This window comes from Anser brachyrhynchus, assembly GCF_964034855.1.
Source record: "Anser brachyrhynchus genome assembly, chromosome: 2".
NCBI classification, from domain to species: Eukaryota; Metazoa; Chordata; class Aves; order Anseriformes; family Anatidae; genus Anser; species Anser brachyrhynchus.
This window is the reverse complement of record NC_137695.1, coordinates 29551779-29568473: the sequence shown is the minus strand read 5'-3', so window position 1 is coordinate 29568473 and position 16695 is coordinate 29551779. Positions and strand designations below refer to the sequence as shown.

The window sequence follows — 16695 nt, the reverse complement described above, 5'->3', positions numbered from 1 at the left end:
TATTTTTGTTAGCAGTTAATTCTATTTACATTTAATAGTTTGACCACTTCAGAATTTCCTTTAAAAATACAGACCTCACCCTTTGCTTTCTGTCTGCTTGTAGTTTTATCTTTAAAAATACCTGGGCTACTGCTCTTATGCCAACCATTACAGAAAATGGCAAATGAGATGCCTGAAAAACAAACACAAAAATCCAGCACCTTCACTTTGCATTAAAATCTACTTTAGTTTTAGCATCATACTTAAAAATTTCGGGGGGGGGGGGGGGGGGGGGGGGGGGGGGGGACGGACGACTATTTGCCAGCTCTGTAGAATAAGCGGGGAAAAAAAGGGAAAAGGTTGTTATAAATGACTGGGTCCCAAATAGGATTACAATCAAAGTTTACAATTTATTAAATGAATAGAGGCAAGCAAACAGCGCTGGGTGCGCCGGGAGTCTCTGCTCCACCAGGACGCACACCTGTTACGTAAGGCGGCTGGTTTTTATGCTCCTAGGCTAATACATATTCATTACTACTTCTAGAAGAGGCAGGGTTATTATAATTGGTTTCCCGAATCCGAAGTCCTCCCAGGTGCGCCTGCTTATCAGTCTCTGTTAGTTTCTCGGGGGCCGCTCAGACAGGGAGGCTCATATTCTTCCTCCTTATCTAGTGGTCTCTTGGCCGGCTGTCAGAAGTTACTGCACATTCGTGCAAAGTCAGCAGTTTTTCTCCGAAGAAATCCCTTTGTTCTCTTCTCACCTAAACCCAGGCCTCAATGTTAACCCTTCAAAACCCCTTAGTGGCACGAATTGCTGGACTATTCCTTACAATTCCTCCCTTTTTTTTTTTTTAATCATCAATTCGTGTCTCTCCTTCAACCTTTGTCAGTAACAATTGGATTTCATCAGTCAGTTCTCGGGGTGTCCACTTCTTAAGCATCATTATCGACACGTCACCTTTTCTCTCCACTGAAGTCATCACAAATTGGGTGTTATTTATTACTCGCCGTATCAACAACGTAAAGCAAGGTATCATACAAGGTATAAACAATAATGTCACTATACCACATAAAAATAAAAACAGCATCCTTTTAACCCATGGTTCACCAGGCAACCATGAAAAGAAATCCCAATCCATACCCTTCCAAGTTTGTACTGGGACGTGGGCTAGCTTTCTAATTTCCTTTGTTATCTGCTTGACCACTTTTCCATTATCATCAATCTGTAGACAACAATTAGAATCGTTCAGTTTTCCACATACTCCCCCTTCTTCTGCTAGTAAATAGTCTAAGACCATTCTATGTTGGAATATAGCATTTCTCATTTGAGTGGATTGGTCAGCCAAAAGATCCAAGGCTGTCGCTGTTTGATTTGTTACAACTTCGAGGATAGCTTGCAACCTAATTATTCGGTTCAAATTATAAATAGGTTCTCGGGCTCCTGATATCAACTCATTTGGGTTCCAGGTAGCTGGCCCATAATGCTGTATGATTCTTTCAGGAGGCCATTCATCCTTTCCCCATTTTTGGGCACTATCCCCGGATAAGGAAGTATCAATAGATCGTTTTACTCTGTTCAGGTCATCATATAATCTTATTCCTAAATGATTTCCTTGTGTTTGTGACAATAAAAAGAACAAGGGTCTTATGTACCCCCCATAGCATATTCCCGACCAGTTTCCAGGTAGCCTCTTGTAAGCATGTTTGCCACACACCCAATAATGTCCCTTTAGGGCCCACGTCCCGTTTGGAAAATGACCATCCCATCCATCTTTACCCTTTGGGGCGTGATAATACAGAGTGTCCTTGTTACCGAGTGGTCCTGTTACAATGTCTGCCCCGTTTGTACTCGTATATGCACGCTTCCAAGCTCCCACGTTGGGTTTCCACTTACAGTCACAATTCAGTTCTCTTTGGCGACCTGTCATATTATAAGCCTTTTTCGCCGTCCAATCTTGAGAGTGTGGGAAGCGCCTTCAATCATGGGATTGGGCCCGCTTTCAGAGCTTGTGTTACCATTCAGCCCTTCAGGGTGATCCAGCTCCTGGAAAAACTAATCACAATTTTATTATGGGTTTAAAAGGTTCTCATGTTATTTTTCTCAGGACAAACTGATCTTGGTGTGGGAGAAGTCCGGTCGAGGCACTCTCACTCGGCGGTCAATACCCATAGGGGTTGCCTCCCTCGGTAGACCATACACGCCGCAGTGGAGGGTCCTACCCCGGTCTTGCCTTCTCCCTTTCCTCCCTTCAGCCTTGTCCTCATTATCCAGTGCCCTTAATTCATGCAGAACCTCATTGCTGGGATATCAGTTCCTCTTTAGTCTCAGTTTCAGTTCCCCAGGAGTGGACTCAACCCTCCAGGCTTCGGTAGTTATTGGTCCTTTTATTCTGGATGCGTGGGTCCAACCCCTTCTTGCTGTTCTCACAGCTGTTTCAGTAGTAAGTAAAACAAGGTACAGTCCCTCCCGTCGGGGGTTCAATGATTCTTCTCTCCAGGTTTTTATTAAGACCTTGTCTCCTGGTTGTATTTTATGAATAGCAAATCCTAAAGGTGGTGTCTGAGTCATCATCCCAATTTCTCTTATCTCCTGTAATCTCCTTCCAATGGTAATTATGTATTTCTGGATACTATGATCCTCAACTACATTGTTCCCTAGGGGCATCCCTTGAGAATAAGGCATACCATATAACATTTCATATGATGATAATCCAGTCTCACTGTGTGGTTTAGTTCTTATGTTTAAAAGTGCCAATGGTAAGCATTTCGTCCAGGGCAGCTGCGTCTCGATCATTAACTTAGCCAATTGTTGTTTTATTGTTTGATTCATCCTTTCTACTTTCCCTGAGCTTTGTGGGTGCCACGGAGTGTGGTATTCCCACTGAATACCTTTCAAGGGGTACATCCTTCAAATCTTTGTGGCTGGCGTATGTTCGATTATTTCCACACAATTGTGTTCCAACGGTCCTTCTTCTGGAACGGTTCCTAGAAATACTGCTGGATATAACAGGTTAGTCGTTTTCAAGGTTATGTCATCTTGTTCAGTTAGGATTGCCTGATATTTCATCATCCGGCTGGGTGATAACCAGTGCCCCCCCCCCTTTGTTCCAAAACGGTTGTTACCATATGTGGTCCAAAAACTTCAATACGTTTTCCCATTTGAAGGCAAATAATTTTCTACTATCTTTATCAAGAGGTATGCAAAAGAAGGCATCCTTTAAATCTATCACGGTAAACCATTTATATTTCTCTTTCACAGATGTTAACAATGTGTAAGGATTAGCTACTACCGGGTGAATATCCTTTGTTATTTCATTTATTGCTCTAAGATCTTGTACAGATCTACACTCGCCATTCGGCTTCTTTACTGGAAAAATTGGAGTATTGTATTCCGATTTACATTCTTCCAGAATCTGATATTTGAGAAATTTGTCAATAATTTTCACTATTCCCGTGCCTAGCTTCTATCTTAAGTGGATATTGTTTGATTCAAACAGGTTTGGCTCCTTCCTTTAATTCCACCTTTACCAGTTGTGCCAGTTTCGACTTCCCTGGTACATCTGTTTCCCGTACTGTTGCTATAACTGCATTTTCTACTTCTCTTGGAATATTAACAAAGGGTTTATCTTTGATCATTAGGATTTGGCCTACTTTGGACTCAGGTACCTTCATTATTAATTCTCCATCCTCAAAGGTTATTGTTGCATCTAATTTGGCTAATAGATCCCGTCCCAAGAGTGGCATCGGGCATTCTGGTACATACTAAAATTTATGGGTTAGTTCCTTACCCCCAAAACGCAAATCAAGGGGTCGTAAGAATGACCATTCTTCCTCTTTCCCTGTGGCTCCAATTATTGTAGTTGTCTTAGTTCCTAATCGTCCTTTTAAACTATTTAACACTGAATATGTTGCTCCTATTACATTTACAGCCTAATTAACACAGAGAAAGAAGCTCCCATAACCAACAAAAAATTCAAGCCTGTCTTCGTTTCCTAGCTTTATTTCAACTAGTGGACCTGCTAGGGTAGATGCCCCAGGTCCCCATCATTCCTGACTGTTGTTTGTCCTGCAGCCTAAGACAATTTCTTTCTGATATCAGGGGCTGATTGCCCTGGAAAGAGGTTAGCCAGTTGCCTCTCTCTCTCTTTTTTTTTTTTTTTTTTTTTTTTTTTTAAGCCAGGTCCTTTTTTTTTTTTTTTTTTTTTTCATTGTGTTTCAAAGTTGGTCCAGAAATTCAAAAATTCCATAAATTCCATAGGGGTTTCTTTTGGACCTTGTTGGAACAGATTCTCAATTCCCAATAGCCAATTTAACCAGATTTTAGTATTTACATAATTTCCGGGGTGATTAGGGTCTCAGTGAGGGGGTCGGTCAGGGGAATGCAATCGTTGAAAGTTCCCTGAGCGGTCCCATTGGCAATCTGAGCTCACACAGGAACTCAGGTTGTTTCAAGAGTTAGCTGCTTTTCTGTTTCCACGACAACTCTCTCGGACCCATCACGGTCCCCCTGCCCCAGAGGGCTCACACCGCGATTTAGAGATCTCAGCCTCGGGTTGAGGCGGAACTATTAACATTCCTACATCCTCTTCCCCTGCTCATTCAACTTCAAACAGCTCTGTTAAATACTACATGCCACACAGCCTTTAACACCTTCAACCACCCTTTTAACACTTCCTTTATCTTTCTCCAGCCCGTACTTTTCTAATGCCAACACCAAAGGCTCAGTCAGGGGCCAACTTAATTCCAAACCTTTTCCCTCCAAGATGCTGAAACAACATATCAGTATACAACATTTCATCCTATTTTCCTTCTCTCCTCAAAAACAACATTAATTCCAAGACACTGTTATAGTCGATTGATCCATAAAGTGGCCATTTAGTTTATATAGTGGCCACCACTGATTGCAATACTTAGTGAAAGTCCTCTTGCTTTCTGTGCCCCCATTTCTAACAATATCCTTCCAATGTGCCAATATGCACCCAAGGAGGCTTTTTCTTTTTTAGGACGTCTTTTTTTTTTTTTTTTTTTTTTGGATTTTCCCCTTTTCCTTGATTTCCCATTCCCTTTTATTTATTTATATTAGTTACTGTCCCTTGTTTCAATTTCCACGCAAACCTTTTTATTGCAGGTTTTTACTATCTTTTCCTAATCTTCTTCCCAAATGTCCCAATTCTCTGGGATTAAACTCTTCTTTCCACATACAAACTTTACTATTTCAGATTATTAATGAGCCCCATTCCAATCATAAATCCGCAGGACTTCGGAAAAACACCTGAAGCACTCAGCCTTCTGTCTTCTAGACAAATAATAACACCTTTTCCACAAAATTTACATTTCAATAAGACCGAATTTCAAGCCAAATGCTAATTTTTCTCATGCACTTTGTTAGTAAGCCTACACAAAACAAGGAATCACTCCTGTGTATCCGTCAAGATGGGGGTTTAAAAAGGTATTGAGGCCTAAATAAATTCGCTCTCCCCCTTCTTACCAAATTCCCAGGGCTCAGGCCCGAACCACCAAAGAAGTGACTCTCCGTTCTACCACTTTGATAATCAGTCAGCCCCGCTCCCCCGATACTTGGGAAACTGACCGAACACCACCGCGAACATACCCAAACTTCTAAACTGTTACTTAGATAATGCTCCCACCTTCCTCCTTGACACAGTCAAAACATTTAAGAACAAAACAGGATTACAAGATGCACCACCGGGGGTGGATTGTTAGGATACAGAGGTGGTAGGTTATCCAATGACTCCCATTCATCATCTTTTTCTTTTTCCTTTTTTTTTTATTTTTTATTTTTTTGTTCTCTTCTTCGTCAAACTTCTCGTTTGCTTTTAGTGTAAATATTGAGGCTGGAAAAGGACGTGAGATCCTGATCCATAATCCTGCATAATCACTTTCCTCCTGGCTAAAAGGTTCCTTTGAATTAACATGTATATTTAAGGCCTGGCAAACCCAGTCTTCAAAGGATCCGAAAACGGGCCAAAAGACATGTGGTCTTAAAGGCTCCTTTGGCCATTCTGTCATACAATACTGAACCATTTTTAATTTACTTTTTCCCTTTTATGGGGCCCCTATCGTTCCAATTTCTAATCATTATCCCTAATGGACTTTCTGGTGGTATGTCTGGTAATTTGCTCCCTTTTCTCTGGTCCCGGGTCTTCAATTTTGTCTGACCCATCTAGGAATTTTACTGTGGCAATTCCTACAGCCCTTGGTTGCCTTAGTGAGAGTGTCTTGCAGGGGGTTTAGGACCTATCACCCACCCACGAATCCTATAGGAATCGCTTCGGTCCTTCACCGGCCAAGTCCCTCGCGGGAGATTGGAACCGCGGTTAGAAGACCTCCACAATCGCTTCGGAACTACGTTCCGTCTCAGTCACACTCTCACACACACAGGCAACCGAAACCCACCCAACCGAACGGTATACGCCTTAAATACTTACGACTCCGTCGTCTTCGTTCGGATCTTCGCGCGCAGAATTACGGGCAAAATATAGTGCTGCAGCCGGCAAAGGGAGCTCATAAAAAAATCTAAATCTTTGCTTGCCCTTATTCAGGTTCAGGATGGCATTAGCCCTGACCTGACTCGAACAGGAGCCACCAAATGGTGGGGGCGCCCCTCCTAGATCAAGTCAGAATTCAGGAACCAAGACCATCCCGGACGAGCCCCCAATTGTTATAAATGACTGGGTCCCAAATAGGATTACAATCAAAGTTTACAATTTATTAAATGAATAGAGGCAAGCAAACAGCGCTGGGTGCGCCGGGAGTCTCTGCTCCACCAGGACGCACACCTGTTACGTAAGGCGGCTGGTTTTTATGCTCCTAGGCTAATACATATTCATTACTACTTCTAGAAGAGGCAGGGTTATTATAATTGGTTTCCCGAATCCGAAGTTCTCCCAGGTGCGCCTGCTTATCAGTCTCTGTTAGTTTCTCGGGGGCCGCTCAGACAGGGAGGCTCATATTCTTCCTCCTTATCTAGTGGTCTCTTGGCCGGCTGTCAGAAGTTACTGCACATTCGTGCAAAGTCAGCAGTTTTTCTCCGAAGAAATCCCTTTGTTTTCTTCTCACCTAAACCCAGGCCTCAATGTTAACCCTTCAAAACCCCTTAGTGGCACGAATTGCTGGACTATTCCTTACAAGGTGAAGACAAGCTCTTCCTTGCAAGGCTGTAATCTCACAAGAAATAGTTATATCATGACTGAAATACTTCGCTTGTGCTTTGCATTTTTTCAGAGAACTGTAAAGTCAGTGTCTTCGAACAGAGATGCTTAAAAGTCTCTCCACAGGCTTGAAGTAAATTGGTGAAATAATAAGCCAAATACATTGCAAGAGAGCACAGAAATTATGCAACTTGCTCTAAATTCAAAAGTTGTCATGTTACAATACCAGCACCCTGTTTTTAAATACTGCTGTTTATAATTCCTGATGATTTTTGATGTTTTGGGTTGCATGCCAGTGTCAAAAAGTATATTAAGATAAAATATAATCAAAATTGCTTCGGTAATTGTTGTGATTGTCCAACTTCACCTTCAGTAGTGCTCTGGCTAAAAATACTGTACTATAAAACAGAAACAGAATATCATTAATGAAATAACTTGGTACTTTAAAGAGAGAGAGAGGCAGGATGTTTATCTTTGTTTTGGTTTTCTAAATTTGGCTGCATGTACATTTAAGTCAATTGATACTTGTAATACTTTAGGGTTTTTGTGTGTATTTGTGTTTTTTGGAAGTTGTTGATAAAAGACAGTTTATTTCTGTTTATTCAGAAAGGTGGGCTTTTAATCTATTTATTTTCTACAGAAGTGGATTGCATTATTCTCAGTGGTTTAGAGTTGGATGCTGGATTTTCTGATATCCAAAGTTCAGGCTACTAATTGCCTGTTCCTTCATGCATCACTTTCCTGTGTGCAGTTTCCTGTGCATGGCTGCCTGTGAAATACAATCTGTATTGGATGTTGTGGGAGTTGGTAAACTAAAACAGGAGGAGACTGGGGGCAGCCTGAAGGGAGGAGGAAGGGCGTTTGCAGCATACCTCTGGGTTCTGTGCTGACACTTAGCAAACCCGGGCTGTGGAAAGGGAGCTCTGCAAAGGCAGAGGCTGGGTACAGTGGAGCAGTAGGAGAGGTGTGGGTGGGGAGGCTGTGCATAGCCAGGGTGTGTGTACCCGCCATGGGTACACCTATCCAGTGTCCTCAGTAGGGCAGGAACGTGTGTGCTGTTCTGATAATCAAATTAATATATTGCTTTGGTTTAAAATTTTACCAGTAGTTGTTGATTTTAAGGCCTAAGTGCACAGATTTGATTCTGTTGTCAGTAGTTGATAATGAAGCATATATGAGAGATTTTAAAGAGAATCCTTGCAGGAATAACGCCTCTTTGGTACAGTGATGCAATTTTTCTAGAGAGAATGCCCAGGGACTTTGCGAAGGGATAATGTGTCTAGTCACTGCTAAAGGAAAAGTGAAAAAGCATAAGGCAGAGAACAGTTCAGCAGGCATTAAGCACCAGAAATAAGTGACTTGCTTAACTACAGATTGGGAAGAGGGAATGTGATGATCAGCTTGAATAATTTTGCAACTAATGTTTGTGGAGAGTGCTCCCAGAGAATGAGTGTTCCAGAGCAGTGTATAAGCAACACAGGCACTTACAGCTCCCCTGCATCCACTCAGCGATGTACGTGAAGAGCCCAGTGCTTGCCTGGGATCCCATGGCTGATGAAACTTTGCAGATCTTTTCTGCAGTGGCAGAGTTGCACCTTCTGATGTGTGTGCTCAGTATCTTCCAGGCTCCATGTAGGCATAGGCTGTCTATATGTAGCTGCAGTTTACTTTATTTCTTTTTTTCAAGTCAGTCACAGAGATATTGCTGAGAAGATATGGCAAAAAAAAAAAAAAAAAAGAATTTTGAAACACTGTTGTTTCAGCTTTTCATTGTGTTGACTTTATTATCTAAGAGTCCACTTTGATTTTTGTGTTTTCTACTTTGAAATTTGTGTTTCCATACCTCTGTATAGCTCTCATCATCCATTAACTGCTGTTGATAAAGTGTTGTATATGTACTGTAAGCTAAAAGAAACCTATATGGCTGACTGATAACTCAAACTAGGGATTCAGATAGCAAAACTATTCTCTGAGAACCTCTCAGTATTCGCAATGGTGATGGTGCTGTAGTTACCATACTTGTTTCTCGAAAGCCTTTTCTGTGAATGGAAATTTGTTTACAAAAATTTTAAACCATTGGAACAGCATAGCTGTGTGTCCTTTACCGCTGAAAAAAAAAAGGACTTGTGAATTGTCTTATTAGTCCCTTGCTGAATGATTGCAGCAGTTGCTTGACCTTCAGAGAAATGGGACGCTGCTGGTGCTCTCCAGAGGCAGACGTTATTAGTGCTGGCTGACCTCAGGGAACCGGGTGACCTCTGGTTCACCTTCCAATCTTCCAGCATCAAAACAAAGCAGTATTTTGCAACATAATGTGAATAAAAGACAAATGATAGTTGGTTTTGTATATAGGGGAAGAGTAAAAGGCGCTGTTGTAGCTCTGATCAAAAACACAAGGCGATATAAACTCATCTAGTAACAAATAAAAAGACTGGGTTACTATATGTAGTTTGACACTAAATTTCAAATGTAAGGTTTTCACTTGGAGGGTAGTGTGCATAAACCTCACTATATATGCTACTGTAATTGCTCATTTTTAGGAAAAGGATGGTCCATATATCTTGTTATTAGTTAAGGAATCATCATTCCCTTTCAATTCACGATAGTATGTGCTGTGCAACAAGCATATACTGGTTATGTATATATGAAACCAGCAATGCATGGTGTTAAGTATTCGCTGTTTTTTACAGTGGTAGGTTACTTGTGTTTTCTTTTGGGGGAAAATAATAAAAGGTTGCTTGAAAGACTTGAAATCTTAAGCTATTGTTATAAAATCCAGTAATGATTCCACCAGTGTTTAGGGAAAATATGTGTATTTAACTGCTGTTGGTTTGGAGTCATGCTTGGTTTGCAGTTGCGCAGATTCTGCATCTGTCCCTACTAAAGAATAAGTAGTTATGGTGCTGTTGAATGTGCCTGTCTTGGCTTTCTTTAACTATGCCTACTACTCTGGTTGGGCTCAGGGAAGTCATTAGAGGATGTGTGGATCAGATGTTTGAGAAATGCTGTGAGCAGACACGCTTAACAAGTCTTCTACGGTATAACTGGTAAGTGTTGCTAAATGCTACGCGTCTGAGAGTGTTTGTCACCACTATATCGTCTTTAAAAGGAAGAAAATCCTGCCTTTTCTCCTCATTTTTCTGGCTGACTGAAATAGTTAGCAGGTAAACCCCAGTGGCAGTTAGAGCTGTATGAGTCTTTGGAACAAGTACCTGAGTTTCAAACAAACGATGGATTAACACAATGTGCTGAATCTGTTGTTTGGTTGCAGACTAATTAGTAGTTGCTATTTATCAGTGTATTAAAGAGGTTTTTTAATCCTACTGGTGGAAAAGCTGAATTATGGGGCTTATTGTTTAGGTATAAGTATTGCTTTAGGTAAGTTTGCCTTCTCTCATGATCCTAGAGGATGAAAGGCCAGGAAAGATAAGCAAATAGGTTTGGAAGGCATGTTGTTGGATAATCCGCTTCTGAAGGTAGTTGTCTTTGTGTCCGCTGCTGTACCTTACAGAGAGACCTGAAGCCTCCTTCCCAACGTGCTCTGGGAATGGTTCTAAAACTGAATCTCAATAGAGCTGTATATGTGAAATTCATTTAAAGAGATTTCTTACTGTGAAATAAATGATGTGTTGCAGCACAATGTATCACAAATATATTTCTGCTTAGTGTTAATGTTTTTGATATCTATGGTCTGAAAGCTCTGATGTTTGTTTATGTACATGTCAAGCCACTTTGGTAATTTTAATCGTATTTATATGCTATGTGTCTGTTTCTTCTTTCCCCTAGATCACACAAGCACCTTAAACTGCCTTTCCTTTCAGGGGTCAATGTGTGTATTGTTTAGAGTTCAGTGAGACGACAATCTTGTCAGAATAGTGAAGCCAGAGGCATTTTCAGATTGGAATGGATTCAGCTAATCAAATAACAGTGCTGACTTTTCTGACACTGAAAAATTATGATATATTGTAGTGTAAATTGGAACTTGGCTCAGAACTGAATAACACCCATAATTGACCTTGGATTATCTATTTTTTGTAGGAGTGTGCGAGGAGGGAGAACTCCATATTTGAGAGCAACTCTTCTCTTTAGCAGCAGTTTGGAAAGTTTACTAGCAGGTGGGATGTAGGAGGGAAGCAATTATATAATACCTGCAATCCATGAAGTGTATAATATTTTTTTCTATTTTTTCCACTGTTTTCTGGTGTTTCTAATAATTTAACTGTTAGCTCTTATCATTTAACCTCTGTTATAGAACATTAACTCAGAACAAATCCAAGCTGCATCATGGTTAATTCAAGCATCATGGTTAATTCAACAATCTATTTCATAGTTGAAGCTATAATAGCAAAGTATTTAAAAAAAAAAAAGAAAGTTGGTGCGTTTTTCATACATACATCTGTGGTGTCAAAGCTCCATGTATGTGCTGATATAAAAAGTCTTTTCTCATCAAGGAGGTGGACATTTTGCAGAAATATTGACTGATCAGGCACTCGATTTGGCAAAAATATATGGACTGTAAGTAAACGTGTTTCTCTAATGAATGGTGATGGTTCTCGCTGTCATATTTTCTTACCTAGATATGTTCATGCTTTCTGTCTGCCCCTACCCAAGAGTGATTATTTACATTAGAAAACTATAGAAACAAATAATGTCTACTAAGAACCCAGAAAATGCTGCGGCGATGTTTGGGCAAGAGCTTTGTTTACTTTCAAGTGGTTTATTTTGGATTAAGTAGAATTCTTAAGTCCATATTTTATCAAATTGCAGAGTGTAACAATGAGGCTGTTTAACCTTGTCTTTAAGAGTTACATGCAAGTGTAGAACATGAACCCAAGTTATAACCATTCCTATGCACCTGATGACTAGCAATGTCGAGCCTGAAGCTCTCTATTCAGAGTAAGAAAACTGATAAAGAGTATTCAAATAGCAATGAAACATTGATATATCAGTATATGTGTGCATTCACATGATTACCATATGCTTTCAGTCTAATCATATCATTAATATTGGAAGTAAGAACTCTGAGCAAGAGTGAGCAGTAATTTTGACTTTACAGAAAATAAATGAGGATTCTTGTGCAGCAGAGAGCTGTGTGAGAAAAATCTCAAATAATTTTCTTCAGACAGGATCTTCTGTGAAGCTATTTTATTCACGATTGCGATGGCAGGCGTCCTGTCAATTAGGAGCGCATTTTAGTAAACAAATCATAACCTTGCATTTCCTATTACCCGACGCCTGATCACCTCCCCTGTTTCCTCATTGGCTGAGTACTACAGGTTCACAAGCTACTCGATGCCCCTCTATACCATATATGTACAATTTTTCTTTTTTTTTCAACCCTTTAATTTCTCCTTTCTGATGTTTTGAGAACTAGTGATCTTTGTTTTACTGTTCTCACGCTGCTCATCTTGTTTTTCTTAAGCTTCTACCTTATTTTGGAACAGTGAGGCCTTCTACTGTCCACCTATCTACTTAGCATTTCTCCTTATTATGGCTACACAACTACCTTGGAATACAGAAAATTAGTTCTCTACTGCAAAAACACAACTTTGTTTCTCACAACTGGAAGAAAGGCATTTAATAACTTCAAGGATGGACATGCCCCAGGAATAGGAAGTGATAATGGGTTGCTGGGTCATTCTGGGACCTGAGAGTCCTTAAGATGATCTGGCTAATGATTTCAAGATCCCTTGTTGGCAGACTTTCTCCCACATCTTGAAGTCTCACACTACTTAGTATCCTCGTTTAGCATACTCACTGGTGGTGGCAGCTGCCCTTGAAATGCTCTTAAGTGATGTGAAAGTCAAGAGTTTGATTCACTGCCCTGCAGACTTTTTTCGAAAACCATATACTTTAAAACAATGAGAGAACTTTTGGTTTTTCAAATCTATTAAGGTCTTGTTTTCCAAATGGCTCCTCCTTTTTCGAGAAACAGTCTCAGCAAAAGCCAAATCTTTTCAAAGAGATCAAAGACAGCTGTGCTAAGTAAAAGTGCTGATGTGCTGAAAGCCTCAGAAAGATCCTTGGGGTGTTTGGGCCTCTGGTACTGGTGTATATGTTTTAAATGAGCCAAAAATAATTATCTCATAGCTGAAGGAAGTAGTTAGTTCTGCAATCTAGTCAGACGTTATGAGGTGTACAGATAGAGTTTGAGAAGGAGATCCAGCTACCTTAAAAAAGAAGACACAACACCACCACCACAGCAAACAATTACGTAACACATGTGGGACTCTGTTAATAAATGACTCATTCTTTTCTGAAAGTCGTATTTGATGGGATTCTTGTTCACCGACAGAATTTTGTGCTCTACAGAGGTAATAGTCTGTCTAGGGACTGAAGAAAATAAATAATCTGCTAACCAAAGGCTATGATACAGATAGAAAGCACAGAGCCTGTGCATCTGAGATCCCTTACAATGTATGCAGAAGCATGGAAAGATGTTACATTGGCTTCAAGTAATAAAATCGCATGTCTCACAGGTGGGTTAAATCTCAAAGCTCATTGTACAGAAGTATATGGTTCAAATGAAAAAGGTGGTCCCCAGCCTTCTACACTGCAGCCAGCTGCTTGTTACTGACAGTCCCATAAGGCAGCACTAGATCTTGTGAGTGTTGTTTGCACCGGGGTCATGGGATGGCTAGTTCTCAGCTGCACACTATGAAATTTGAGATGCTCTTTAGTGTTAAGCATTCAACCCAAACCATGCATTTGTGTGGGGTGAGGGTGGTTGTTTTTAATTGAATTTCAGATTTTATTTGCATCCTACAACCAAGTTGGTTTTCTGTATAAATCCATGGGCTTGGAGTTGGCTGTCCCTGTGTTGGATTTACTCATCACTCTTTCTGTCAAAGATTAGAAGTAAATGATTGGTAATATAGGTAACTTTTGACTTCTGGGCTGTTGTTAGGAAATTGTTTAATGTGTAGAAAGTCTGTTATGAACCAATAGAAGCAATGTCATGTATCTCTCAGGTACTGGTAGTTTGCCCATTCAGATGTCATTTCTGACACAGAAGTCCTGTTCCAGAGCCTAGTTGTCCTGACTTCTCTGCAGAGACATCCAAGTAAATAATCTGGCAAAATAAAAGGAGTTGTGAGAAGACCAAAGGCTCAGGTCTAGCGGGAATTCTGTGGGCTCTGAGAAGGATCAGACAGCTATTTTTATGCACCAAGAGGGTAGTGCTTAGTGTTTTGATATGGCTGGCTCCAACAGATAACAGAGTCTGGGGATCCTGAGTTCACTGTGGAGAGTGCTTTAGAGAAGTAAGGGAATGGAGACAAAGACAAGTATTAAGGATTGACATATTTGCTTGGATCTGTGTGTCTCTGTGCCAAGTACTAATTATAGCTGTATGTGGGCATGTGTGTGCTTCAACTGTTATTTAACCTGGAGATCTGACTTGTAAGACAAAAATAGCCCTGGCAGAAATGTGGCTGTGTCTGAACTACTTGGCAAGTTGATGGTCTCAACGCTGGTTTCAGCTCCTGGATAAACTGGTCTGTATGGTTCATGTCATTATGTCTGTATTTCCATGTTGTAAATTAGTATCCAAAACACAGCCTGACTTGGTTGTCAAGGTTAATCAGAGGGCAAAGAAAAAAAGCATATGTGGTATATGTCATTCACCCACTCTGTAATTATGAGACTTGTATTTTTAGAGACAAGGACACAGCCAGATCCTTAATGGGAACTGCAGAACAAATGGGTGGAAAGCAGTAAGGAGTTCATAACATCAGCACTGTACCAAATGGTGACCAAATCAAAAAAAAAAAACAAAAAAAAAACCTACAATCCATATCAGTTAGACTGGCAAATACATAGATAGGAAAACAGTACTGGGTAATGACTCCTATAGTCCTGTGACAGCCAAAGCCGATAAGCATGGTGTGAGCAATGTCCTAAGACCTAACAGTGAAAATGTTAGGGGATACATATTTTACAGTACTGGGAGAGGTGGAAGTCCGTAACAGTGTCGGCCCTAGAGAAAATGCGAAGATGTTTTGTTTGCCCATGGAGCCTGCAAAAGAGGCTACACAAAAGAGGAGGCAAAATCCAAGCTAATTTTGTGCCAGAGGCCTAAAAAAAAAAAAAAAGCTGTATTTAAAATAAAAAAATAAAAAGTAGTAGTTGTGGTCAACAGGTCAACGCAACCTTGCTGGAGAAAAATGAGGGGCTTGTAAAATATAAGAGAAAGTTTACAATACACACTAGGGTGAAAGAAGACCTCCAATGAATATAAAGCAACTGTAAAAATACAGAGGGAGAAATATTCTCTTACTGTATGGTTTCAGGATCTGTACCTTCCAAATTTTCATAGCAGTGGCAGGCAGAAGCTCTGGCAGCATCGTGTAAATCAAAGGGCAAGGCTAGGAATACTGTGCATGGAGGAAACAGTCTCTGTGGCAGATGGCTTCATGTTTTCAAAGGGTTCATAGGATCAAGAGGTTTATGGACTGAATTGCTGCCTACTTTATTTGGAAAATCCTCATTCCTTCTCTCAGACAAGATGACACTGGGGAAATCTTCAGAGCAACCTCACAATACTTTTCCCTGTCATTTGCCATGCAAGTCTTGCTCAATACAGAATATCAGGATTTGGTCTCAAGTCATTAGGAGCAGATAAATAGTTCTCTGTTCCTAACCAAGACCTGAAATGAGTCATTTTGTAACACTGCAGCCTTTGAAGGTATGCTAGCAATGTGCATTTACAGCCTTACTGTTCAAGTTCATTCAGGTGATCCATTTTCCTTTCAATTGTTCAAGCTGGTACAGCAAAATGATTTCTAGAATTTGAGATACTTTTTTCATAGATGCCCTAAATTTGAATAAAGTAATTTGTAAGCAAAGCAAGGTGGCTACCATCAGTCATCCCTAATATATCAGTAAACCTAAAAAGCCTGCAGCTGGAATCAGACTTGATCGGGTTGCTGATATATCTAACTGTATTTGGGTCACAGTATGGCTGTGATGAAGTCAAATAGTAAGATGATAGTGATAAGAGGAAGACTAATCACTTACCTAAATACAATTGAAAAGATGGCTTATGTACAAGCCATTGGTTTTCTGACCTTTGATAAGTGCATGTAACTTTTTTTTTTCCTTTTTTTATCCCAGGCTTAATCTGCTAATGGTCTTCACAGAAGGTGATTACTTTTTAGCTTGGTACAGATGTGATTGGACTTGTGTTGCGACAGCACTGAGCATAGCATTTGGGATAGAGTCAGGTTGTCAAATCAAAATGTAAGTCATCTTCTGGCGCATCTTTTTGGTAACAGAAGTCTCTCTAAATTACATACATTCAACAAAATCAGCATTTTGTGCAGATTCAGTAATGTCCTAAAGCTTTGAAGCATATTTTACTATAAAAAATGAGTGCTGATGTTGGGCTTTGATTTTAGTTGGAGAAAATGCATATATGCTTTCTGAACATAAGGTGACACATGCACAGCTTGAGTGATCACAGCACCATACTCTGTATGAAGGCTGCAAAAGCATTATTATCCAATATATGCATAATTCTTGTTTAACCTTCTTTCCCTCCAAA

General features: G+C 40.2%; 2 protein-coding genes across 3 annotated transcripts in view; one reads left to right on the top strand and one right to left on the bottom strand.

The window, feature by feature from the left end:
* The window catches only part of THSD7A (thrombospondin type 1 domain containing 7A), a 297034-nt gene that overhangs the window by 127295 nt on the left and 153044 nt on the right, over window positions 1-16695 (top strand). The gene's annotated exons all lie outside the window — the stretch shown is intronic.
* Window positions 365-7017, bottom strand: LOC308189150 (endogenous retrovirus group 3 member 1 Env polyprotein-like). 2 transcript variants are annotated; one of them, XM_080578917.1, is made up of 3 exons: window positions 6429-7017; window positions 2869-2976; window positions 365-2032 (listed from the first exon to the last, which is right to left on the bottom strand). In XM_080578917.1, the coding sequence occupies exon 3, from the start codon at window positions 1905-1907 to the stop codon at window positions 831-833; it is 1077 nt and encodes a 358-aa protein (XP_080435043.1). In that variant the 5' UTR covers window positions 1908-2032; window positions 2869-2976; window positions 6429-7017; the 3' UTR covers window positions 365-830. The 2 variants fall into 2 exon arrangements, with proteins under 2 accessions (XP_080435043.1, XP_080435044.1); XM_080578918.1 differs by having other exon boundaries at window positions 2869-2973.

Excerpts from the sequence above, each read along its gene's own strand:
- LOC308189150 (XM_080578917.1), bottom strand. The coding sequence starts at position 1,907 with ATGACAGGTCGCCAAAGAGAACTGAATTGTGACTGTAAGTGGAAACCC.